The 23,684-nt window shown below is 57.0% G+C and overlaps 2 protein-coding genes across 9 annotated transcripts; one reads left to right on the top strand and one right to left on the bottom strand.

The window, feature by feature from the left end:
- Positions 1 to 100: 100 nt before the first annotated feature.
- SEPTIN1 (septin 1) lies at positions 101 to 4,208 on the bottom strand. Of its 4 annotated transcripts, none has more exons than XM_051834994.2 (11): positions 4,092 to 4,208; positions 3,556 to 3,649; positions 3,372 to 3,458; positions 3,056 to 3,179; positions 2,214 to 2,348; positions 1,987 to 2,104; positions 1,340 to 1,441; positions 1,145 to 1,244; positions 847 to 1,006; positions 579 to 669; positions 101 to 461 (listed from the first exon to the last, which is right to left on the bottom strand). In XM_051834994.2, exons 1-11 carry the CDS (start codon positions 4,092 to 4,094, stop codon positions 375 to 377), a joined length of 1,101 nt encoding a protein of 366 aa, XP_051690954.1. In that variant the 5' UTR covers positions 4,095 to 4,208; the 3' UTR covers positions 101 to 374. The 4 variants fall into 4 exon arrangements, with proteins under 4 accessions (XP_051690954.1, XP_051690953.1, XP_069920970.1 ...); XM_051834993.2 differs by lacking the exon at positions 4,092 to 4,208 and adding an exon at positions 3,824 to 3,962; XM_070064869.1 differs by lacking the exon at positions 4,092 to 4,208 and adding an exon at positions 3,824 to 3,902 and having other exon boundaries at positions 3,556 to 3,646.
- On the top strand, positions 185 to 23,342 carry ZNF48 (zinc finger protein 48). Of its 5 annotated transcripts, none has more exons than XM_051834987.2 (3): positions 185 to 348; positions 18,241 to 18,355; positions 20,820 to 23,342. In XM_051834987.2, exons 2-3 carry the CDS (start codon positions 18,256 to 18,258, stop codon positions 22,613 to 22,615), a joined length of 1,896 nt encoding a protein of 631 aa, XP_051690947.2. In that variant the 5' UTR covers positions 185 to 348; positions 18,241 to 18,255; the 3' UTR covers positions 22,616 to 23,342. The 5 variants fall into 5 exon arrangements, with proteins under 5 accessions (XP_051690947.2, XP_051690945.2, XP_051690946.2 ...); XM_051834985.2 differs by having other exon boundaries at positions 20,769 to 23,342; XM_051834986.2 differs by lacking the exon at positions 185 to 348 and adding an exon at positions 5,724 to 5,859 and having other exon boundaries at positions 20,769 to 23,342.
- Positions 23,343 to 23,684: the final 342 nt, after the last annotated feature.

Here is a 23,684-nt window from a genome sequence, read left to right as displayed (position 1 = left end):
GCGTCCCCCGCAGTGTCTGGCGGCCGGGCTGGGGTGGGGCGTGCGGGCTCGCGCCCCGCGGAGGCTCGTTCCCGCTCGCAAGGAAGCTCGGGGCGGGGGCTGGGGTGGGGGGCGCGCCGTCTTTATTCAGTCAGCGAACGCTCGGGCCCGGAGGGGCGGCGCCGGGGGACGGGGCGGGGCGGGGGCGGGGCCGCCAACTCCGGGCCGGGGGAGAGGCAGGCGTTCGGCCCGGGAGCCCGCAACAAAGCGGACGCCAGGGCGGGTCTGCCGGCGGGGGGCTCCGGGCTTAGGCGCTGGGCAGTGTAGGACCCGGGATTGGACGAGAGAGAGACCGAAGGCGGAGCCGAGGTAAGTCAGGGCCGGGGCGGGGGTCCTCAGAGAGCGTCCGACTGCTCGCCCTGAGCCTGGCTCTGCTGCATCTGGGCCTGCATCTTCTCCAACATCTCCTGCATGCGGCGCAGCTGTGCGGGACGAGAGTGCGGGCGGTGGGACCGCGCGAGGCCGGAGGCGCCCTTCCAGGAGGACCTGGGGCCTCGAGTCGGGGGGAGTGGGGGGTGGGAGGCGAGGCGCCGGCTCACCTCCTCGTCTTTCTCGCGGATCAACTTCTCCGTCTCGGCCAGGGGCAGCATGGGCAGAGGGATTTCCGTGGCGCTCTGGCGGGAGAGCTTACTGGGGGGCAGCGGGAGAGGGGCATGGGAGTCAGGGGTGTCGAGGCCGAGAGGCGGGGATCTAGCCGCCTGAGAGCCGGACCCGAGGCGCAGTGGGTGGAGAAAGTCGAAGAGCGAGGCCTGGGCGACACAGGCGGGGCCGGGGCGGGGGCGGGGGCGGGGGCTTGGCAGCGCTCACCTGCGGCTGGCTCGGGCCCCGGGCCGGGCCAGGCTCTGTAGACAGCGGGCCCGGTAGCCCTCGTAAAGCAGATCGTGCGTCACCTCCTTCAGGTCCTGCAGGTGCGTCTGCACCAGCATGCGTCTCAGGTTCAGGAAATCGCAGTGGTGTGGGTTCTCCACTGGGGGGCGGGCCAGCGAGCGACAAGAGAACTCGGGTCTGCCCAGCCTGCAGCCCTAGGGCCTCCTGGGGAGCGCAGCCCACCCCGAAAGCCCGTGTCGGGCCCCGCGGATTCGCAAGTGGCCCGGGGGTCACTCACCTTCCACGGTACCCCAGGAGTAGCGGCGTCCCCTCACTGGTCGGGTCCCGCCATCCCTCACCACCTCGCAGGAACCCACAACCGCGAAAGGGATGCTGTTCTGGAGGGCGGGGGTCAAGGGGTCACCGCTGGCCCCTGTGGGGTGGGGGGAGGAACCCCTTTCCCGGCGGCCGCTGCCCCCCATGCCCCCGGCACCTTCATTTCTGCATCCTGCCTCTTGAAGTCTTCGTCCTCATCGGAGTCGCATTCCGGGAACTGGTAGATGTTGATCTCCTCCTCCTGCAACTGGTCCCGGATCTCCAGGGAGACAGAGGCAGAGACAGCGAGGAACACGGGGCATGAGTGCAAGACAGTGCATGGCCAGAGACCCAGAGTTACACCCGGTGGTCAGAGACCAGAGAGGGACACGCAGAGACAGAGATGGTGAAATCTGACTGTAGGGAATGACCAGCACCAGAATCTCGGGCACATAGAGGTTTGAGAAACAAACAAAATCCTAAGATGAGGTGGTCACTTGTGTAAACAGCGGAGGAGGGCTCTGAAGACAGTGGGGAGTGGGGGGCAGAGCTTCATGGGGCCAGAGAGAGGTCAGAGGTCATCATGGCTATGCCCCAGCCTCCAGACAGGCCTGCGTATTCACCGGGTTCTCAACCTCCAGAGACGAGGCTTTCCCCTGGCAGCTTCGTGCCACCCTCCTCAGTCACCCCCACAGCCCGCCTAACTGGTCATCCTCCCAAACAGCCATCCAAGATCAAAGCCAAGCCAAAGCTCAAGTTCAAGCTTGATCAGGACTTTGGCTTTGCTTGGGGCCCCAAAAGGCCAGGGGTCACCAGCAGCCATACCTTCTGCTTGAGGGCCTGGGTCTCCTCAGGCGTCAGGGCGTCTGCCTTGCCAATGACAGGGACGATGTTGACTTTCTCGTGCACTGCCCGCAGGAAGGCCACGTCCAGGGGCCGGAGCCTGCAGCCAGGCGTTGGTCAGGGCCCAGCCCCGGGGTGCAGAGACATCCCCCACCCCCGCCCCCAAAGCCCTCTCCAAATGCCCCAGCTCCCAGGGGGTTCCCCCAGACCCCCGGCCGAAGGGCGAGATGAAGTAGAGGCAGCAGTGGACTCGGGAATCCTGGATGTTCTTCCGGTTCAGGCCACTCTCGTCCCGGAGATACTGTTCAAACTGCTCCTCGATGTAGCGCACCACCGGCAGCCAGCTGGGAGGTGGGAGATGGTCAGAGGTCAGAGGTCAGAGGCTGCAGGCAGGGAAGGGGGCGGGGCTAGCAAGGACTGTAGGGGGAAGAAGTGGTTTCTCAGCCTCCATTAAAAGGCATTGAGAAGGGGCTGGCGCTGGCGCAGCAGGGTGCAGGCAGCGGGTAAGGAATGGCTCTGAGTACGGGGGTCTCTCCATCCATCATCCTCTGGCCCACAATGCATGTCCAATTACTATGTGTTAATTAAAACTAAATATATGTTTAAGACTTCTGCTCATTTTATTTGACAGACAGAGATCTCTCATGCAGTGGTTCCCTCCTCAAATCCCTGCATTTGAGGACAGGGCCAGGCTGAAGCCAAGAGCCTGGAGCTCCATCTGGATCTCCAGGTGCCAGGGACCCAGGCACTTGAGCCCTTACCCGCTGCCTCCCCGGTGCACTTTAGCAGGACACAATGAGAAGCAGATTCAGGGCCCAAACCCAGGGGGATCCTGGGCCTCCCAAGTGGCATCTTTAACCACTGCACCAAATGATTGCCCATATATATATATTTTTAAATATATATTTAAAGCACAGGGCACCTTGGGCCAGATAGTCCCCAGAAACAGGTGTCACCTTTTGGGTCAGGGAGCCGGGACAGATCGGCTCTGTAACTGCTCCCTAGGTGCCCACCCCACCCCCTGGGCCCCCTCCCCTCTCCTCCCCCTCACCAGTCGGAGCAGTCCACTGCATCCCCAAAGCCAGGCGTGTCCACCAGGGTCAGCTTCACTTTAACACCGCCCTCCTCGATCTCCACGCCCCGGCGCTCGATGGTCAGTGTTTGGGCCAAGCGAGCTGTGAGGACGAGGGTGGGGGGTAGGGGTGGAGGTCTGGGAGCTGTTTAGGGGTCTGAGCAGTGCTCATGTCCTTTCCCAGCATAACCGCTGCCTCCACCCATTTTCCCAGAGAGGAGAAAAAAGGGGGGGGGGCAGTGGTTGCCCAAGTCCCCGGATGGAAAGGCAACACTTGCAACGTGGGGCCTCTCACCGCTGACTTCTGGCACCTGCCGCTCCTCGTAGAGGTTGGTGAGGAACAGGCTGTTGATGAGGGTGGATTTCCCCAGGCCTGATTCCCCTGTGGACAGCACAGACCCACTTGGTTGTTGAAGGGACAGCCGGGGGGGGGGGTGTCTCTTAAGGGCAGCCCCCTCCCCCACGCTTCCTCTGCAAACCTGCCACCATGAGTGTGAAGTCAAACCCCTTCTTGACGGACTTGCGATGCAGCTGGTTGGGGAGGGCGGCGAAACCTACGTACTCCTTGTCCTGCTGTGGGGTGGGGGGACCGTTGAAGGCGCTAGGAGTGGCAGGCAACACCCCCCGCATCCCTTAAGCTCAGAGGCTGGGGAGAAACACCCCCCTGTAGATCAACCTGGGGCTAGCGACCCTGGGGGTAGGGGCCCAGGGGCCGAGACGCCTGGGTTCCTGGGCACAAGGACTCACCATGGCTCCCCGAGCTGTCGCTGCACCTGCTGTCGCACCCCACTTCCTCTGGTGGGACAGGAAGTTGAGTGCAGCCAGCGAGGGGGAGGGCAGGGTAGGCAGCTCAGATGCTCAGAACCCGCCCAGAGCAGAGAGCTGGGGGAAGCCAAGACCAAGGGAACCTGGGGGTCCCCCCACCTGCACCCTGTTTCCCATCATCCCTCAGGCAGCTTCGGCCCCTCCATTCTCCACACAGCTTTATTTCAAGCCCCTCAGTAGCCCCCCTTACCATGGTGAGAGGCGGGGTGCGGGCAGAGAGGAAGGAAGCCAGCCGCTGTCCGTAGCAGGTGAGAGGAAGGCTTTGACAGGATGGTTTAGAAACGTTCCAGGGTGGGCGTGCTGGGCATGCTGGTGCAGCTGGGTAAGCCGCACCTCGCCTGTCAGAGTCCTTGGTCTCCTCTCAATCCAGCTGCCTGCCGACCTGTGCCTGGGAGGCAGCAGGGATGGCTCAGACAGCGCCCTTCCTGCACGTGTGAGATCTGGGTTGAGCTCTGGGCTGCTGGCTTTAGGTCTGCCTGGCTATGAATGTTGCAGGCATTTGGGGAGTAAACCAGAGGACGGATGAAAGATCTCTCTCTCTTTCTTTATTTGAAAGGCAGCCTTACAGAGAGAGAGAGAGAGAGAGAGAGGGAGGGAGAGAGATCTTCCATCTGCTGGTTCACTCCCCCAATGGCCGCAACAGCTGGGGTTGGCCCAGGCTGAAGCCAGGAGCCTGGAACTCCATTTGGGTCTCCCATGTGGGTGCAGGGGCCCAAGCACTCGGGCCATCCTCTGCTGCTTTCCCAGGTGCATCAGCAGGGAGCTGCATCGGAAGTGGAGCAGCTGGGACCCAAACCAGGATGCTAGCATTGCAGGCAGCATTTTAATCCACTGTGCCACACCACCAGCCTCTCTCTCTCTCTCTCTCTCTCTCTCTCTCTCTCTCTCTCTCTCTCTCTGCATCACTCTGCCTTTCCCAGTAATACTAATAATAAAGTCCCCAGGGTCTGAGTGGACCAGAAGCTATAAATGGGACCAAGGTGGGAGGGACCAGCAATTTTCTTGCTTGTGCGGTAGATTGAATGAATTCTTGAAAGGACTCCAAGTCTTGGGGTTCCGCAGCCAGAGACCTTGCTTCAGAACCCCCTAGCCCGGCCCAATCAGACTCCTTCAGGGCCTGCCCAGTGACCTCAAAGTCAAGTGCAAGCTCTGGGCCTGTGGCAGCGGAAGCCTCCGGGCGCTGGCTTCCTCACCTGTCTCTCATCACCCAAACGCGCTCAGCTCTCCCAGGTGCGCGCCTCGCGCCTCTTTATCCAAAGGGGCTCTGCCTCCTCCCCTGAAGTGGTCTCCGGCTGTCCCCCACCCCCGCAGAGTCATTCTGCTTCCTGTAGCCTCCCCAGCACTGTCACAGCTCCTGCCATGCCCACCCAGGCTGAGCACTCCGAGGGCAAATGCCCCATCTTCTGCTTTCTGGATTCCCCGGTGTCTTGTGCAGGGGGCCTGGCACATAGAAAGACCAAGAAACAGTATTTTAGATGCACAGGGTGCCTGGAAGAACGGCTATAGGGAGTTAGCTGGAGGCTGCAGAACATACAAAAAGAACCAGTGCTTGGTTCCGGTCCCAACTCTTCCATGCTAAATCCCAGCTGCCTGCTGAAGCCCCGGCAGGCCAGCAGATGATGGCCCAAGTACTTGGGTTTCTGCCACTCACGTGGGAGACCCAGATGGAGCTCCTGGCTCCTGGCCAGGGACTGGCCCAGCCACCCCCGCCCCTTCACTGCTGTTGCAGGCATTTGGGGAATGAACCAGCAGATGGAAGATCTCTGTCTCTCCTTCCCTCTCTGTCACTTTGCCTTTCAAATAAACAAATACATCTTAAAAAAAAAAAAAAAAAACCTACCACTTTATAAAGAACAGGAAACATATCTCTAAAAGGAGAGAGAGAGGGAGACGGAGAGAGAGAAAAAGGAAGAACTCCCTAGACCTCAGCTCTCTGCTTACTTGCTGTGTGACCTTGGGTAAGTAACATGACCTCTCTGAACCAGTTTCCAGCTTGTAAAATGAAATGCATTTCAGCTCTGTTATCGGCGCTCCATTTTCGAAGGAATGACTTTGGCCTTGGAGGCCAGCGGTTATTTATCCAACTGTGAGTTTAGCATTGAGGAGCTGGGTTCCCTTTGGTGTGTGCGTTAACCTCAGAGCCCCTGATGCTGGTCTCCTTTACCGCGGCTTCATCTGGATCCCGCCTGCCTCACCAACCCCATTTTCTTTACTCCTCTCCTTTCGGTTCTATTTATTATTCCCCTCTTAGCTGTTATGCACTGAACTGTGTCCCCCGCCCCCACCACTAAAGCCCTGTCTCTTGGAGTAACTGGTAGGAAATCAGCCCGGAGCCAGGTGTGCGGCGCAGCCTCGAAGCCCACGTCCCTCGGTCCCTCTACAGGGAAGAGCCTGCTTCTGGTCCCAGCTCTGCCTCAGGTGCCAGCTGCCCGTTAGCACACGCCCTGGGAGGCAACAGGATTGTGGGAGCCCAGGGCCAGAAAGCAGGGACATGGAACCTCATACAGTGCATGGGAGGAGGAGGCTCAGACAAACAGCAAAGCTGAAGTTGATCCTTGGAAAGAAAGTGCGTCCTTAAGCAGTAACCTGAGCCCCATTGGTGGCTGAATCTTTTATAGGGGTGATCAGGGGTGGGGGGGCGGCTTAGCCTGCTTCTGGGAGCACCCAGACCATCTGGTCATTATCATATCAACACCTACAGCTGCTAAGGGGAGGTTTTCCAGCTTTTTTTTTTTTTTTCTTTCTCAGCTTCCTCTGGTAGCCCTTCTCGGTCTCAAGGTCAAGAATAAGGACAGGGAGGCAGAGACCCAGGAAAAGAAACAGACGGAGGAGACTCCTAGGAGAGAGACTTCTGGAATGTGCTTCTCTCAGCTCCCCCAGTTAACCCTTGGCTGTCTCCTGCCCCAGCACTGTGTTAGACAACTGGATTGGCTTAGGAGTGGACCAGCAGACGGGAGGTTTCTCTTGCTCTCTCTTTCTCTCTGCAGCTCAAAGAGATTAAATCAATAAATTAAAAATATTTTTAAAAGAGAAAAGGCTTTCACAGAGATCAGTAAGGTTACGTGGAGTGTTGAGCGTGCAGCTTAATTCAGTGGTACAAGAGGGAGATGCATCGTGTGTGTGTGTGTGTGTGTGTGTGTGTACGTGTACACAGAGCCACGTGAGGACACAGCAGACGGGCAGCCATCTGCAGCCCAAGGAGACAGGCCCAGCTGGACACCAAGCCTGCTGGCCTTGACCTTGGACTTGAAGGCTCCAGAGCTGGGAGAAAACAAGCATCCGTTGTTCCTGCTGCCCAGGCTGTGGTGTTTTGTGTGCAGCCTCAGCCAAGAGGGAGAAAGTCCCCCAGCTCGCTCCCCTCCCCTCCCCTCCCCCTCCCTTTCCCTCCCTAAGGCAGGCTGTGGAAGGTACTCAGAGTGCACTTTTCTGTTGCACTTTGAACATCATTTCCTGTACAGAAGGGACATTTTAATGTCCATAAACAGTATATGCTTGCAACGCCGGCAGCCCGGATCAGAACCCCGCTTCCATTCCCCGGCTGATCTAGTTCCCTGCTAATGCACCTGGGAAGGCAGCGGAGAATGGCCCAAGTGCTTAAGCCCTTGCCACCCACATGGGAGACCTGGAGGAAGCTCCTGGCTCCTGGCTGCAGTCTGCCCCAGCCGCAGCCACGGTGGCCATTTGGGGAGTGAACCGGCAGGTGGAAGTTCCCTTTGTCTCCCCTGCCACCCCCAACCCATGCTAACTCCTCCTTCTAGTACTCTGCCTTTCAATGAAATAAATAAGTGAACATTGTTTTAAAGTATATGCCTATATATATATATATGTATTTTACAGGCAGAGTGGACAGTGAGAGAGAGAGAGAGAGAGAGAGAAAGGTCTTCCTTTTGCCGTTGGTTCACCCTCCAATGGCCGCCGTGGCCAGTGCGCTGCGGCCGGCGCACTGTGCTCATCCAAAGCCAGGAGCCAGGTACTTATCCTGCTCTCCCATGGGGTGCAGGGCCCAAGGACCTGGGCCATCCTCCACTGCACTCCCGGGCCACAGCAGAGAGCTGGCCTGGAAGAGGGGCAACCGGGACATAATCCGGCGCCCTGACCGGGACTAGAACCCAGTGTGCCGGCACCGCTAGGCGGAGGATTAGCCTAGTGAGCCGCGGCGCCGGCTCACCTATATATGTTTGTTCAGCATTATTAAATACATATTTATTTATTTATTTATTTGAAAGTCAGAGTGACCAAGAAGAGAGAGACAGAGCCTCCACCTGCTGGTTCACTCCCCAGATGGCCACCACAGCCAGCCCTGGACCTGCTTGAAACCAGGAGCCAGGAACTCTATCCCAGTCTCCCACGTGGGTGCAGGGACCCAAGCACTTGGACCATCTTCCCGTTGCTTTCTCAGACACATTAGCAGGGGGCTGGCTCGGAAGTGGAGCAGCTGGGACTCGAACCGGCGCCCACATGGGACACCAGTGTCACAAGCAGCAGTTTAACCTGCTGCGCCACAGCACTGGTCCCACATCCTTCTTCTATATATATTTTTAATTTTAGCAAAAACAAAACTATTTATTTATTTGAAAGTTAGAGAGACAGAGACAGATAAACAGATCTTCCATCCACTGGTTCACTCCCCAGATGCCCACAACAGTTGAGGCTGAAGCCAAGAGGCCAGAACTCAGGAAGGTGGAATCGGAAGTGGAGGCAAACCTTGGACCCAAACACACCAACATGGGATACACACATTCCAATGGCGTCTTTCTCTCTTTTTTAATGTATTGATTGATTTGAAAAACACAGTGAGAGAGAAAGAGAGAAAGCTTCCATTCGTTCACTCTAGGCCAGGCTGAAGCCAGAACCCTGGAACTCCATCCTGGTCTCCCACGTGGGGATCAGCAGCTGGACTGGAAGCTTGGAGTAGCTGGACTTGAATTAGGTACTCTGATATGAGATACAGGTTTCCCAGGCAGCAGCTTAACCCACTGGCCACAGCCTGCCCCCATACCTCCCTCTATGACAATAAATTAGTCAGATGTGGTATCTTTTGTATTTGAGAGGTAGAGTTACAGACACAGAGAGAGGTCTTCCATCCACTAGTTCACTCCCCCAGAGGGCTGCAATGGCTCAAGCTGTGCCGATCCAAAGAAGGAGCCAGGAGCCTCTTCCTGGTCTCCCATGCTGGGGCAGGGGCCCAAGCACTTGGCCATCTTCCACTGCTTTCCCAGGCCATAGCAGAGAGCTGGATCAGAAGTGAAGCAGCTGGGACTCAAACCTGCTCCCATATGGGAAGCTGGCACTGCAGTTCGCGGCTTTACCCGCTACCCCACAGTGTCGGCCCCCTACCTAGCTGGAGGTCTTCATCAGCCCCCACTCCAGCCAGGCTCTGGACCTCGGTGAAACCTTTGCCATCCTGCTAAGGCCAGCACAAAAGCCACCTTGTCCTTCGGTGGTTCCTCCGGCCAGGAGTCCCTGCTGAGTGCTGTCCATGCCTTCATCCCCGGCCATCCTGGTCGGGTTTGATCACTCCGATTCTATAGTTCAGGAAAGAGAAGTTTAAGTAACTTCCCAAAGCCCAGACAGCAATTACATGACACGGCAGGGAACCAAACCGTGGGAGTGACCTAACACAGCACCCACGCCGCTGAGCTCTGCGCAGCTCTCCACGCACGGCGCTTCTGCAACGACCCGCTCCTGCAGCCAGTGTAGACAGGGTAGAACTTGTCACGGCATCTACACTGCTCCACATCCCACTGGGCCAGGTGCTCTTGGGGAGTTTTTTTGTATTTTCCGAAATAGCCTCCTTTTGGTTGGTGATCAGTAAGTGTGTGTGTTGGCTGATGTGCGACCCCCGTCTCTGTCTGTCTCTAAAGTCCCTGGGTATGAGCTATAATCTGGCAGGATGGGAACCCGGATGCCATAATCCCGAATGGTGAAATCCCCAGAAGATTAAATCCTGAAAATAATTCTGAAAAAAAATTCCTTTTTTTAAAAAAAAAATTTATCAGAGTTGTAGAGGAAAAGGCAGAGAGAGAGAGAGAGAGCGAGAGCGCGCACACTTCCATCCACTGGTTCATTCCCCAAATGGTCGCAGTGGTCAGAACTGAGTTAGGCAGGAGCCAGGAGCTTCATCCAGGCCCCCCATGTGGGTGCAGGGGTGCAAGCACTTGGGTCATCTTCCTCTGCTTTCCCAGGGGCATTAGCAGGGAGATGGATTGAAAGTGGAACAGCTGGGACTCAAACCAGCACCCATATGGATGCCAGCATCACAGGCAGTGGTTTTACCTGCTGTGCTGGCCCCTTGAACAAAAATTTTCAAAAGACTATTTCAAAGTCATGTCTTTTCATTTTTAAAGAGGGATTTTATTTAAGAAACATTAAAAACGCGGCAATTCCCTAGGCCACTTTACAAAATAAAATATAGATATTAATAACATACATATTTTTGCAAACAGACACTCAGGTATACTAATGATAGCCATGTAACAGTTATGAGCAGATGAAATGTGTTCCTTAAAAAATAGTCCAGGGGCTGGTGCTGTATGTAGCGCAGTAGGTTAATCCTCCGCCTACAGCGCCAGCATCCCATATGGGCGCCAGTTCTAGTCCTGGCTGCTCCTCTTCCAATCCAGCTCTCTGCTGTGGCCTGGGAAAGCAGCAGAGAATAGCCCAAGTCCTTGGGCCCCTGCACCCGCATGGGAGACTGGGAGGAAGCTCCTGGCTCCTTCGGATCGGCGCAGCTCCAGCTGTTGTGGTCATTTGGGGAGTGAGCCAATGGAAGGAAGACCTTTCTCTCTGTCTCCCTCTCACTGTCTGTAACTCTGCCTCTCAAATAAATAAATAAATAAAATCTTTTTGAAAAATTATAAAAAATCGTCCAAAAGTGAAACATATGAACGTGTATCACCATGGTTGGCAGTTGCAGCTTTTTTTTTTTTTTTTAAGATTTATTTATCTGAATGTCAGAATCACACAGAGAGAGGAGAGGCAGAGAGAGAGAGATAGAGAGAGAGGGGTCTTTTTTCCATCCGTTGGTTCACTCCCAAATTGGCTGAAAAGGCTGGAGCTGCCCCGATCTAAAACCAGGAACAGGAGCTTCTTCCAGGTCTCCCACATGGGTGCAGGGGCCTAAGGACCTGGGCCATCTTCTACAGCTTTCCCAGGCCATAGCAGAGAGCTGGATCAGAAGTAGAGCAGCCGGGACTCAAACCGGCACCCATATGGGATGCAAGCACTGTAGATGGGGGCTTTAACCTGCTGCGCCACAGCGCCAGCCCCAATAGCATACTTTTAGAGAGTCTAGTTTGCAAAAGGTGCGTAAAAACAATTAGAACTGTGTAAGAGTCTACACACTATATACCTCCAGTATTGGAAATGCTATGAAGATGAAATACACAGCAGATTATAAAGAATAATGCTGGGGCCGGCGCTGTGGTGTAACAGGTAAAGCCACCTCTAGTTCATGTTCCGGCTGCTCCATTCTGCTCCAGCTCCCTGCTAATGCGCCTGGGAAAGCAGCAGAGGATGGCCCAAGTGCTTGGGCCCCTGAACCCACATGGGAGACCCAGATGAAGCTCCTGGCTCCTGGCTTCAGTCTAGCCCAGTTATGGGTGTTGCAGCCATCTAGGGAGTGAAGCAGCAGATGGAAGATCTCTGTCTCTCCCTCTCTCTCTCCCTAACTCTTTCAAATAAAAGAAAATAAATCTATTTTAAAAATTAAGACTAGTGTTGATTGGAACGGGTGCTTAGCCTAGTTTTAAGACACTGGTGAAGTTGCCCACATCCCATGGCCCAAGTACTTGGGCTCTGACACCCACATGGGAGACCCTGGGTGGAGCTTGGGGCTCCTGGTGTCATCCTAGCTCAGCCCTGGCTGTTACAGGAATCTGGGAAGTGAGCTAACAGATGCGAGATTGTCTCTGTCTCTTCTCTGCCACTTTGCTTTTCAAATAAACAAACAAATCTTTAAAAAAAAAAAAATGATTGCATCACACATGGATGTAGCTGGCTTTGATTCCCGGCTCTGGCTTTCTGCTATTGCAGACCCTGGGAGGGAGTGGTGATAGCTCAAGTGATTGGGTTCTTGCCACTCGTATGGGAGACCTGGATTGAGTTCCTGGCTTCCAGCTTGGGCCCTAGCCCAGCCCCAGCCGATGTGGGCATCCGGGGCAGTGAATCCGTGGATAGGATCTCTCCCCACCCCCCTCCCGGCATGGCAGTGGAGCGGGAAGCCCCCATCCCATGTCAGAGTGCCTCATCCCAGTCCAGGCTACTCCACTGCTAATTCAGCTTCCTGCTAATGTGATCCTGGGAGGCAGCAGGTGATGGCTCATGTGGTTGAGTCCCTGCCACCCACGTGGGAGACCCGGACGGAGTTCTGGGCTCCTGGCTTTGGCCTGGCCCAGCCCTGGCTGCTCTTGTGGTCTTTTGTGGGGAGTAAAGCAGCAAATGGAAGATTGATTCTCACTCTTGCTTCTTCCCTCTCCAATTCTGTCTGAATAATGCTGACCATTTAAAATAGTAGGGGAAAAGCTGAACACATAAAAACCACTAAAAGCCAGGAAAAGCTAAAAAGGAAAAAAACAAGTTAAAAAGGGTATTACAGGGGCTGGCCCTGTGCCGTAGCAGGTAAAGCCACCGACTGCAGTGCCGGCATCCCATATGGGCACTGGTTTGAGTCCCGGCTGCTCCACTTTGACCCAGCTCTCTGCTATGGCCTGGAAAAGCAGTAGAAGATGGCCCAAGTCTCTAGGCCCCTGCACCCATGTGGGAGACCCAAAAAAACCTCCTGGCTTCGGATCAGTGCAGCTCCAGCCGTTGGGGCAATTGGGAAGTGAACCAGTGGATGGAAGACCTTCTCTCTGCCTCTGCCTCTCTGTAACTCTGACTTTCAAATAAATAAGTAAATCTTTAAAAAAAATTTTTTTTAAAAAGTGTACTACAGAAGTGGCCATTTGGCCTAGCAGTTAGGACTTGGGTTGTGAAGCTAGGAGTGCCTGGGTTCAGGTCCTAGCTCTGCTCCCAATTCCAGCCTTCTGCTAGCGAATATTCTGGGAGGCAGCAGGTTGATGGTCATAGTTGGGTCCCTACCACCCAAGTGAGAGACCCAGATTGGGTTTCTGGCTCCTGGCTTCTGTCTGGCCCAGCCCCAGATGTTGTGGGCACTTGGCGGGGTATAATAGCAGATGGGACTCTCTTTCTCTTTGTTTCTCTGCCTCTTAAAAAAACCAATGATTTATTTATTTATTTATTTATTTGGACAGAGTTAAACAGAGAGAGAGAGACAGAGACAAAGGTCTTCCTTCCGTTGGTTCACCCCCCAAGTGGCTGCTACGGCCAGCGCGTTGCACTGATCCGAAGCCAGGAGTCAGGTGCTTCTCCTGGTCTCCCATGGGGTGCAGGGCCCAAGCACCTGGGCCATCCTCCACTGCCTTCCCAGGCCACAGCAGAGAGCTGGCCTGGAAGAGGAGCAACCAGGACAGAATACGGTGCCGAGACCAGGACTAGAACCTGGGGTGCCAGCGCCACAGGCGGAGGATTAGCCTAGTAAACCACGGCACTGGCCAAAACCAATGATTTTTTAAAAAGAGAGAAAAGTATATTATAGGGAGAGGTTATGAGCAACAGCACCACACAGGCTGGCCAGCAGTCAAGGTCATTAACTTCTTGCTTTCAAGGTGAATAGTTGCTATTCTTTCTTCCCCTTTGAGGGCATAGCTCTCCTTAGAGAAGATGCTCACATTCATTCTCTATGTGTCTGTGCACTCTGAAATTCTCCTGGCCTTCACTCTGTGCCAACACAAGCATTGCTGGCTCCATTTTCCCATCCCTGCACCATGTTTTTAATGTTGCTTTGGGTGCCGGAGATCCATTCAACACACACTCCTGTAATAAGAGCACAGAGCACAGATTTGGCAAAAGTCCTGTGGGTGATCAGACAGCAGCACAGCCGCCTACCGTCCCCCGCACACAATGACCTTCCAGCCCATCCGGAACTTTGCTGGCGTCTTGAGACACACACAGCTTTAACTCTTTCAGGCCTCCTGAGACTGCACAGCCAAAGGCATCAGGCTGAATGGAAAAGAAACAAACGGTTGCTGACATCTTAAAAATTATATATTAAGCCAGTGGCCAAGTTCTAGAATTTTCAGATCCAAAAGGGGCGTGAAGTGTTGTTTATTGAACACAAATTGAAACAACAAACACACAGTGGGGACGGGGTGGCAGCCTTTGGCCCAGTGGTTGGAAGCCCCTGACCTGTATCACGAGTGCCTGGGTTCAGGTCCCTGCTCAGCTCGCAGGCCCAGCCTCCTGCTCAGGCGCACTCCGGGAGGTAGTGGTGCTGGCTGCAGTGACTGACCCTGCCACTCAGGCGGGAAACCTGGGGTTGGGTCTCCTGGCCCAGCCCCAGCTGGCATTTGGGGAGTGGACCGGGATAGGAGAGCACATTTTGTCACACTCTTTGTCTATCTTCCTTGTCCGTTCCCCCCCTCCCCCCCGCCCCACACACCATGTGTCTGCCTTTCAAATAAATAAATACAAATTACAAATGACAAAAACAGTGGGGACAGTTTTGAATATGCCCTCCATTAGCCAAAGTAAAGCATGTGCTTGTTTTTCTAGGTTGGATTTAGTGTATCATTGTTGACAAATTTTTCTTTTTAAGATTTATTTGCAATTCAGAGTTACAGAGAAAGAGAGAGAGATCTTCCATCCACCAGTTAACTCCACATATGGCCACAACAGCCAGGGCTGGGCCAGGCCAGAGCTGGGAGCCAGAAGTTTTATCAGGGTTTCCTAAGTGGGTGCAGGGGCCCAAGCACTTGGGCCATCTTTACTGCTTTCCCAGGCCATAGCAGAGAGCTGGATTGCAAGTGGAGCAGCCGGGACTTGAACCAGCACCCATATGGGATGTCAGCACTGCAAGCAGCAGCTTTACCTGCTACGGCCACAGCATCAGCCCCTAAAGAAATCTTTAAAAAAAAAAAAAAATAGGATGTGATAATTTATTTGAAAGGCAGTGTTACAGAGAGAGGGGGAGAGACCCTTCTGTCTGCTGGTTCACTCCCCAGATGGCCACAACAGCCAGGTCTGGGCCAGGCCGAAGCCTGGAGCCAGGAGCTTCTTCCAGGTCTCTTTAGTGGGTGAAGGGGCCCGAGCACTTGGGCCATCTTCTACTGTTTTCCCAGGCACATTAGCAGGGAGCTGGATCAGAAGTGGAGCAGCTGGGACTCAAACCGGTGCTCACATGGGATGCAGGAGTCACAAGCAGCAGCTTAACCCACTGTACCACAACGCCTGCCCCTTCTCTTGGTCTTCCAGCAAGGGATTAATATCCCACTCTTGTCTATTGTGTTGTAAAGACTACAGAAAGAAGGAATGATACCCTGCTTTCCCCAGTACCACATCTGTATTAGGGTTCTCCAGAGACAGGCTAATGGCATATGCATGTAGATATAAGGGTGCTTCCAAAATGGAATTATAAGTTTTATTTTGGTGCAAAAAAACTGAAATCTATATGACCAGACAGTCTTCAAAAAGTTCACAGAACTTTTAAGTTAACTTTTAAGTTAAGTTGCCCTTTGGGGCCTACATCCTCTATCAGAGCGAGCGCTGGTTCAAGTCCCTGCTCGTCCACTTCTGATCCAGCTTCCTGCTTATACCAGGAATGCAGTGGATGATAGTTCAAATGCTTGGGCCCCTACCTAACTCACATGGGGCACCCTGGTGCAGTTCTGGGCTCCTGGCTTTGCCCTGCTCCAGCCTGTCTTTAAGAGCATTTGCAAGGAACTGAACCAACAGATGGAAGATCTCTCTGTCACTTTGCCTTTGAAGTAGCTGAAAATAAATAAAACATTTTTTCTTCCAAAGTTCATGTGGAAAAAAGAAATCTGCATGATTTCAAAAAGTTTTTGCACAAAGTGCGTAAGTTTAGATTTTTTTTTTTTTAAGATTTATTTATTTGAAAGGCAGAGGCAGAGAGAGGTCTTGCATTCGATGGTTCACTCCCCAGATGGCTGCAATGGCCAGAGCTGGGCTGATCCGAAGGAGCCAGGAGCTTCCTCTGGGTCTCCCATGCCAGTCCAGGGGCCCAAGCACTTGGGCCATCTTCTACAGCTTTCCCACGCCACAGCAGAGAGCTGGGTGGGAAGTGGAGCAGCCGGGACTCAAACTGGCACCCATATGGGATGCCAGTACAGCAGGCGGCACCTTTACCCGCTATGCCACAGTGTTGGGTCCATAAGTTTAGTTTTTCACGAACTTTTGGAAAGACCCTCGTGTATAAAGAGGGGTTTATTAGGGGAATTGGCTTAAGTATTTATAGAGGCTGAGACAGGTCATGTGCAACCTGGATATCCCAGGCCCCAGGTGGCATCACTCAGTCAAGTCCAACCAGGGGACTTAAGTAGGAAGCAGAAAGACGGGGGACCTGGGGTGGGGGACAGGGGCTCTGATTTATGCCCTGGAGTCCAGAGGCCAGCGAACCTGGGGCTCTAATGTCCAGGGCAGTAAGAGGAAACTCGCCCCAGCTCTCAGGGAGGGGCAGCCTGCCTCCCACAGTTGTCCGCTCTGGCCCCCTCCCCAACACTGGATGACCCTGACCTTCCCCACACACACTCATTTCCTGCAGGGACGTCCACTGTGAATGCTTCACCAGGTGTCCCAGGCGCGCATGGCACCATCCTCACTAATGGCCCCCTGGAATTCTGCTTTCTTCTTCTCAGAGAGTTGGGGTTTAGAACATTCCAGGAGGCTCATCTTTGCAGGATCGTGATTGGGGGGGGGGGGGGGGTTCTACTTCAGAGGTTTTGATCTTTTGGAGATTTCCGCATTCAAGTATCACAAGCATTTGAGACTGTCTTCAGAATTAGGATCAGCAAGGGAACATCCATGCACCACCCCGCACACAAAAACCAAGCAGACTCGTTCCACAAATAGACCTCTCCCTGCTCCGTCTCCAGGCGCTCTTGGTAACTCTTTCATGCCCGTGCAGTTCTCTATGTTTAATGATTTTTTTTTTTTTTTTTTACTTTTGCCCCTTCAAACCAGTAGCACCCCGGAAGGGGGATGGGGGACAAACGTTGCCTGCGTTCCAAGTCTGGATCCCAAACTCTGGGCTCAGCGCTAAGGTGCTAAGGCAAATTAACAAGCCGAGCCTCAGCCACCCCTCCCCGACGGCCAGGCCTGCCAAGGGTCCAGATGCTGCCCGTCACGCCGCCGGGGCCCCGGGAACGCAGCCTGAGCCAGAGCCACAGATGGGAAGCAGGGGTTGCTTCCTCCTCCCTGGCCCGCGCGGGGCTGCAGACCCGGCGCTGGCGTCGCTGCCTCTTTGTCTCTGCCTCTCCTCGCGGACGGCTGCCTTTTGTGCCGCTGGCCCCGGGGCCCGGCTCTCTCCTCCTCTCTTTCCGGACGCCCATCCGCGTCTTATCTGCGCCCACATCTCTTTGTCTCCGGCGGCCACCCCTCTCCCCGCCGCCGCCTCCTGGGCCCCGACCGCGCCCGTTAGACGACCCCGCGAGTCCCGGGGACCCCGCGCCCCTCGGCCCGCGCCGGCCTCGGGCTCCCCGCCCCCTCCCCGCCCCCGGCCCTCGGCCCCCGCGACCCAGCCCCGGCTTTGTTTCCCGAGCCGCGGCGCCCCGCCCCGCCCCGTCTGGGGTCTCCGCCGCCCTTTGTCTGCCGCGGTCTCTTCCCCCACCCCTTTTCCCTGGGTCCGGCTTGGGCTCCCTCTTTCTTTGTCTCTCTCCGGCCGGGGCGGCTGGCGCTCCCGGTCAGCCCCCGGGAGCCGGCGCGGGTGGCCTGGGACGGGTCTCCGGCCCTCGCCGGCCAGCGGCGGCCCAGGAGGCACACGGTTAATACCACCGAGTCCGGGCCGCCGTCCCGCGGCTTAGAGCAGCCCCCTCGGCGGGCAGGCGGCGGCCCGCCGGCCACCGAGCTCCCGCCGGCGCGGGCGGCTCCTCCCAGGTCCTAGAGAGGCTCCGTGCGGCCCGGCGCTTCCGCTTCCCGTCCCGCCCCCCACCGCGGCGGCCACCCCCGGGGCGCCTGGGTCCGGGCCCGCTTCGGGTTTGGCGCGGAGCTCGCATCCCGGGGCCGCCGGCGGCTCGGGCACCCGCACCCGCGCGGAGAAGCTCCGGACGGCGCCGGGGTGGCTGCTGCCGAGGTGAGCGGGGGTGGCGGTGGGGGGCGGGCTGCGTGCCAGCGAGGGAGCGGCAGGTGCAGGGGCGGGCGGAGGGGGGGTCCCCGGGAGCCGCGCCCGGTGCCCGGGACGCGACGCTGGCCGGCGGCCGGGCCCCGCGGGCCGCACATGGCCTTGTGGCCGCTGGATCTGGTGTCTGTCTCCTTGCCCCCAGGGCGGCGAGCGGGCGATGGAGCGCGCCGAGGAGCCTTGGGACCCAGATCTCCGCGACCCGGAGGAGGAGGAGGAGGAGGAGGAGGAGGAGCAGCAGCTGAGGGGCGCCCGCACAGGTGAGGGCCGCGGCCGCGCGCCACCTGGATGGGTCATGGCCGGGTGGGGCTCGAGTGCTGGGCCCTGCCTGGCAGGGACCCGGGAACGGGAACTTGAGCTGGGCCGCCAGGGGAGGGGGGAGGCGGTAGAGCGCCGAGGGCGCAGCCCCCCATCCCCGGGCCCGGCCCCTGCTGTGTGCCGGGCCGCGAGGGGCACCTTCTCAAGGACTCGCTCCCCTCCCCCACTGCCGCCTCTGCCCGGCTGGAGGCCTCCTTCCCGTCCCTCAGCCCTTCTGTCTTCCACGGGTGGACTCCGCAGGCAGATTGGTCTAGATGCAGATCTAAGCCTGGCTCTCCTCTAGAACCTTCTGTCTACTAATTAAAAGCCTCAGCCTAGTGTTCAGTTGCCAGTCTTGCAAGCTCAGGCGGGCCCAAGCGCCCTCTCCCATATTCCAGTTCTCCAGAATTTTCTCTTTGCTGGGAATGCCTGTCCCGGCCTCCTTACTGCCTATCGCTCTTGGGACGGTTCTGAACCCATGGTTAGAAGTTGTGAGGCTCCTCTCTCTCCTGCTGCCCACCACGCACCTTGGACGACTGCCAGTGTGAGTCCAAGTCCTCTCGAGTCTCCTCCGTGGTTGTACTAAATTACCCGATGGGCTGATGCCAGGGGGCTTCCGAAAGTTCAGGGAGAAACAAATGGAAATATAAGTTTATTTGGGTGCAAAAAAAACCACGTTGAAATCCATGCATAGTATTTTCTTTTCTTTTTAAGATTTGCTTATTTATTTGAAAGAGTTGCACAGAGAGACAGAAAAGGAGAAGCAGAGAGAGAGAGAAAGAGAGATCTTCCATCTGCTGGTTCACTCCCTAATTGGCCCCAATGGCCGGAGCTGCACTGATCCGAAGCCAGGAGCCAGCAGCTTCTTCCCGGTCTCCCACACGGGTGCAGGGGCCCAAGGACTTGGGCCATCTTCTACTGCTTTCCCAGGCCACAGCAGAGAGCTGGATTGGAAGTGGAGCAGCTGGGACTTGAACCAGCGCCCATATGGGATGCCAGCACTGCAGATGGCGGCTTTACTCACTACGCCACAGTGCTGGCCCCATGCATAGTGTTTTCTTTTTCTTTCTTTCTTTCTTTTTTTTTCTTTTTTTTTTTTTTTTTTTTTGACAGGCAGAGTGGACAGTGAGAGAGAGAGACAGAGAGAAAGGTCTTCTTTTGCCATTGGTTCACCCTCCAATGGCTGCTGTGGCCGGCACGCTGCGGCCAATGCACCACGCTGATCCGATGGCTGGAGCCAGGTGCTTCTCCTGGTCTCCCATGGGGTGCAGGGCCCAAGCACTTGGGGCATCCTCCACTGCACTCCCTGGCCACAGCAGAGAGCTGGCCTGGAAGAGGGGCAACCGGGACAGAATCCAGCACCCCGACCGGGACTAGAACCTGGTGTGCCGGCACCGCAGGCGGAGGATTAGCCTAGTGAGCCGCGGCGCCCGCCACATAGTGTTTTCATAATGTGCATTTTCCATGAACTTAAACAAGGTCTCTTGTATAACAAGATAGAATGGACATAGCAGACACCAGGCTTTCCAAATGGAAACACCTTAGTGGTGTACACAGGCTCCAGTGTCAGCCAGCCTTGAGTTAGAAACGTCACTTGGCTACTTTGTAACCTTTAAAAAGTTATTTGGTTTTAATTTAAAGGCAGTCAGAGAGGTTTATCAGCGAGGGCTGGGCCATGTTGAAGTGGGAGCCTGGAGATGCCATCCTGGGCTCTCAGGTGGGTGGCAGACCCCAGTACTTGAGCCATCACCTGCTGCCTCCCAGGCTGCTCATCAGCAGAAACCCGGGGGAAGCCGGCAGGCCTGGAGCCACACCACACTGACTGATACGGATGCAGGCCTGGGCGAGGGCGCCAGTCTCACCCGCTGGGCCACAACGCCCACCCACCCCTTTCTAACCATCTACAACCGTGAGCAAGTGATGCGGGGCGTGGAAGATGGGGCAGCGATGGTCTCGTAGGACTGGCTGCGAGGATCACCAGGCTCAGTTGAGTCACTGGCATGTATTAGGTGTAGAGTGAGAGCGAATTGGGAGGGAGGGAGAGAGAGAGAATCCTGCCCACAGACTGTGTTCCTGGGGAAGTTGGTATCAGAGGTAGTGGCTGGGCAGTTCCAGCCTCTCCCATCCAAGTACCTGGGTTCAGTTCTGGCTCCCGCCTCCCGCCCCCACCAACGCCCACTCTGGGAGGTAGTGGTGATGGCTCAGTAAGTGGGTTCCTGCCACCCACACAGGACCCCGGGATTGCACTCCCTGTTCCCAGCTTCAGCCCAAGCACAGCCCTGACCCACGCGGGCATCTGGCGAATCAACCGACAGATGGGGGTCTATGTCTCAAGTTAATAATAAATTACCTCCAAATTTTTTTTGTCTTAAAAAGGGGGTGCTGAGCCCGAGGGCAGGGTCCACAGCTGCCTGTTCCTTTCCTCAGGTCTGGAGAGTGAGAACGTGGTGGTCTGTCAGCCGGATGAGTTTGAACAGACTTCTCAGGATGAGGACTTGGAATTCAAGGAAGAGGAAGAGCTAGGCCCGGGCCACGAAGTGGGAAGTGCCGCTCTGAAACCCGAAGGCATCGAGAGCTGGGATGACTTGTGGGTCCAGAGACAGGGGCTGGGAAAGCCTCAGGCTCGGGACCGAGGCCTCCGGATGCTGGGCGAACCCCGCTGGGGCCAGGCCAGCGGGGATCGGGCTGCGGTGTGCGGCGAGTGTGGCAAGAGCTTCCGGCAGATGTCTGATCTGGTGAAGCACCAGCGGACGCACACCGGGGAGAAGCCCTACAAGTGCGGGGTGTGCGGCAAGGGCTTCGGAGACAGCTCGGCCCGCATCAAACACCAGCGAACTCACAGCGGTGAGAAGCCCTACAGAGCCCGGCCACAGGCCCAGGGTCCCCCAAAGATTGCTCGGCCCCGGATCCCCGCCGGCGAGCGCCCCACCATCTGCGGTGAGTGTGGCAAGAGCTTCCGGCAGAGTTCGGACCTGGTCAAGCACCAGAGGACGCACACAGGCGAGAAGCCCTACAAGTGCGGCATCTGTGGCAAGGGCTTCGGCGACAGTTCCGCCCGCATAAAGCACCAGCGGACACACCGCGGGGAGCAGCCCCCCCGGCCGGTGGTCCCCCGCCGGCAGCCCTCGCGGGCGGCCCCGGCCACCGCCGCCCCGGGATCAAAGGCCCAGGACAAACCATACATCTGCACCGATTGTGGCAAACGGTTCGTGCTCAGCTGTAGCCTCCTGAGCCACCAGCGCAGCCACCTGGGGCCCAAGCCCTTCGCCTGCGACGTGTGCGGGAAGGAGTTTGCCCGCGGCTCCGACCTGGTGAAGCACCTGCGGGTGCACACAGGCGAGAAGCCTTACCTGTGCCCCGAGTGCGGCAAGGGCTTCGCCGACAGCTCGGCTCGCGTCAAGCACCTGCGCACCCACAGCGGCGAGAGGCCGCACGCCTGCCCAGAGTGCGACCGCACCTTCAGCCTCAGCTCCACGCTGCTGCGCCACCGCCTCACGCACATGGAGCCTCAGGACTTCAGCTTCCAAGGCTACCCCTTGGCCGCCCTGATCCCCAGCCCGCCCCCACCTGCTCTTGCCACCAGCCCGCTGCTGACGCCCCGCAGCCCCTCGCACTCAGGGGAGGGGCCCTTTGGCCTGCCGGGCCTGGAGCCGGAGCCTGGGGACCCGCAACCCGGGGAGCCGCCGCCGCCACTGGCGGGCGACAAGCCCCACAAGTGTCCCGAGTGTGGCAAGGGCTTTCGTCGGAGCTCCGACCTGGTGAAACACCACCGTGTGCACACCGGGGAGAAGCCTTACCTGTGCCCCGAATGTGGCAAGGGCTTTGCCGACAGCTCGGCTCGCGTCAAGCACCTGCGCACCCACCGCGGCGAACGCGCCCGGCCGCTGCCGACGCCGCCCACTCTCCTGCGGCTGCATAACCCACCTGGCCTCCTGGCGCCGCCAGCGCCTCGTTCCCGGGTCCGGGCCCAGACCTCTGGACCCAGCCAGCCCCACGTGTGCGGCTTCTGTGGGAAGGAATTCCCGCGGAGCTCAGATCTGGTGAAGCACAGGCGCACCCACACCGGGGAGAAGCCATACAAGTGCGCCGAGTGCGGCAAGGGCTTCGGAGACAGCTCGGCCCGCATCAAGCACCAGCGCGGGCACCTCGTCCTGAGGCCCTTCGGCATAGGGGACGTTCGGGCGAGGCCTCTCAAGGAGGAGCCGCCGACAGAACTGGAGTGACTGGGAAGACCAAAGGGAGAGCCGTCTGCTGCCTAGGCGCAGCAGAGGGCCCGGGAGGTGGTGGGAGGGAGGAGGAGGGGGAGGCATGGGAGACAGGAGCGACTAGATAGAAATCGAGACTGGACAGCGTAACCTTGAAGCTCAGGAATCGGTCCTGGCTGGGCTCAGTCAGGACCTGGCCAGTGTGGGCTGTGCCGCAGCTTCTGCCTGGCACAGTTGGCACTCAGTAAACACTCGCCTGGGGACGCCAAACCCTGAGTTCCTGCTGCCTCTTATCTGTCCGGAACTGACTGCTCCCCGGGAGACCAACACCCTGAAGTAGGCTTTGTGCGACCTCAGGGCTGTAACAATGGGACTGGAGGAACTTGGGGATCTGCAGCCGGGCAGGGACGCCTTGATCGTCCTGCTAGCGGGGAGGCATCGCTGTGTGGCCCAGGCGGTACCCGCCCCTGACCCAGGGGCCACGGGATCTGGTCTTGACCAGGAAGCGCACCCTTGGGACAGGGCTCAGGCCTGAGGGACCTGGAGGAGCCTCAGCCCACCCTGGCTTCTGGACCGTGACAGCAGGCACGGCGTTCCTGGTACCCGGTGCCGGGCCAAGCACAGATCTTGGTGGGCAACAGCAGAGATCAGTTGGCCGGGAGAGGGAGTGCAGAACGGAGCTGCTCGAAGGTCCACAGCCATGTTTTCATTGTCTCCTTGCTAATAAACTGCTTCTTGTCTGAGGGCTGGACGTGTGTGTGTGTGTGTGTACACAGGGGCACTTCAGTAAGTTCGTGGAAAATGGTGCAAAGTTTTGGAACCCATAGGTTGTGTGAGTGTGAGTGATGCGCATTTTCATGAACTTTTTGTGCGCGGATCTCAAGAATTTTGCACACCAAAACGTTTTAATTGCAACTTCCCCGCGAAGGTTTTGAAGCAACCCCGCACGCATCCATGGCAAGAGTCGAGAGAGGGGTCGCCACAGGCAAAACACTCAAGCCTGCGCAACCTTGAGCGGGTCCCTAGCGCTTTCGAGCCCATGAAATAGGTCCTCCCGCATAGTCAGTGGTTTTCTAGTTTTTGACAC

This window comes from Oryctolagus cuniculus, chromosome 19 (assembly GCF_964237555.1).
Source record: "Oryctolagus cuniculus chromosome 19, mOryCun1.1, whole genome shotgun sequence".
Taxonomy (NCBI): domain Eukaryota; kingdom Metazoa; phylum Chordata; class Mammalia; order Lagomorpha; family Leporidae; genus Oryctolagus; species Oryctolagus cuniculus.
Note: the sequence above shows the minus strand (reverse complement) of the source record. Positions and strands in the feature narration are given on the sequence as shown.

Bases quoted from the DNA above. Each gene is read 5' to 3' on its own strand.
- SEPTIN1 (XM_070064868.1), bottom strand. From the start codon at position 3,706: ATGCGGGGGGTGTTGCCTGCCACTCCTAGCGCCTTCAACGGTCCCCCC. The intron at 2,349-3,055 runs GTGAGGGGGAGG...CCCACCTCCCAG, and splicing joins GCAGTGGACTGCTCCGACTG to CTGGCTGCCGGTGGTGCGCT. The intron at 670-846 runs GTGAGCGCTGCC...GCTGCCCCCCAG, and splicing joins GGGGCCCGAGCCAGCCGCAG to TAAGCTCTCCCGCCAGAGCG.
- ZNF48 (XM_051834985.2), top strand. From the start codon at position 18,256: ATGGAGCGCGCCGAGGAGCCTTGGGACCCAGATCTCCGCGACCCGGAG. The intron at 18,356-20,768 runs GTGAGGGCCGCG...TGTCTTAAAAAG, and splicing joins GCTGAGGGGCGCCCGCACAG to GGGGTGCTGAGCCCGAGGGC.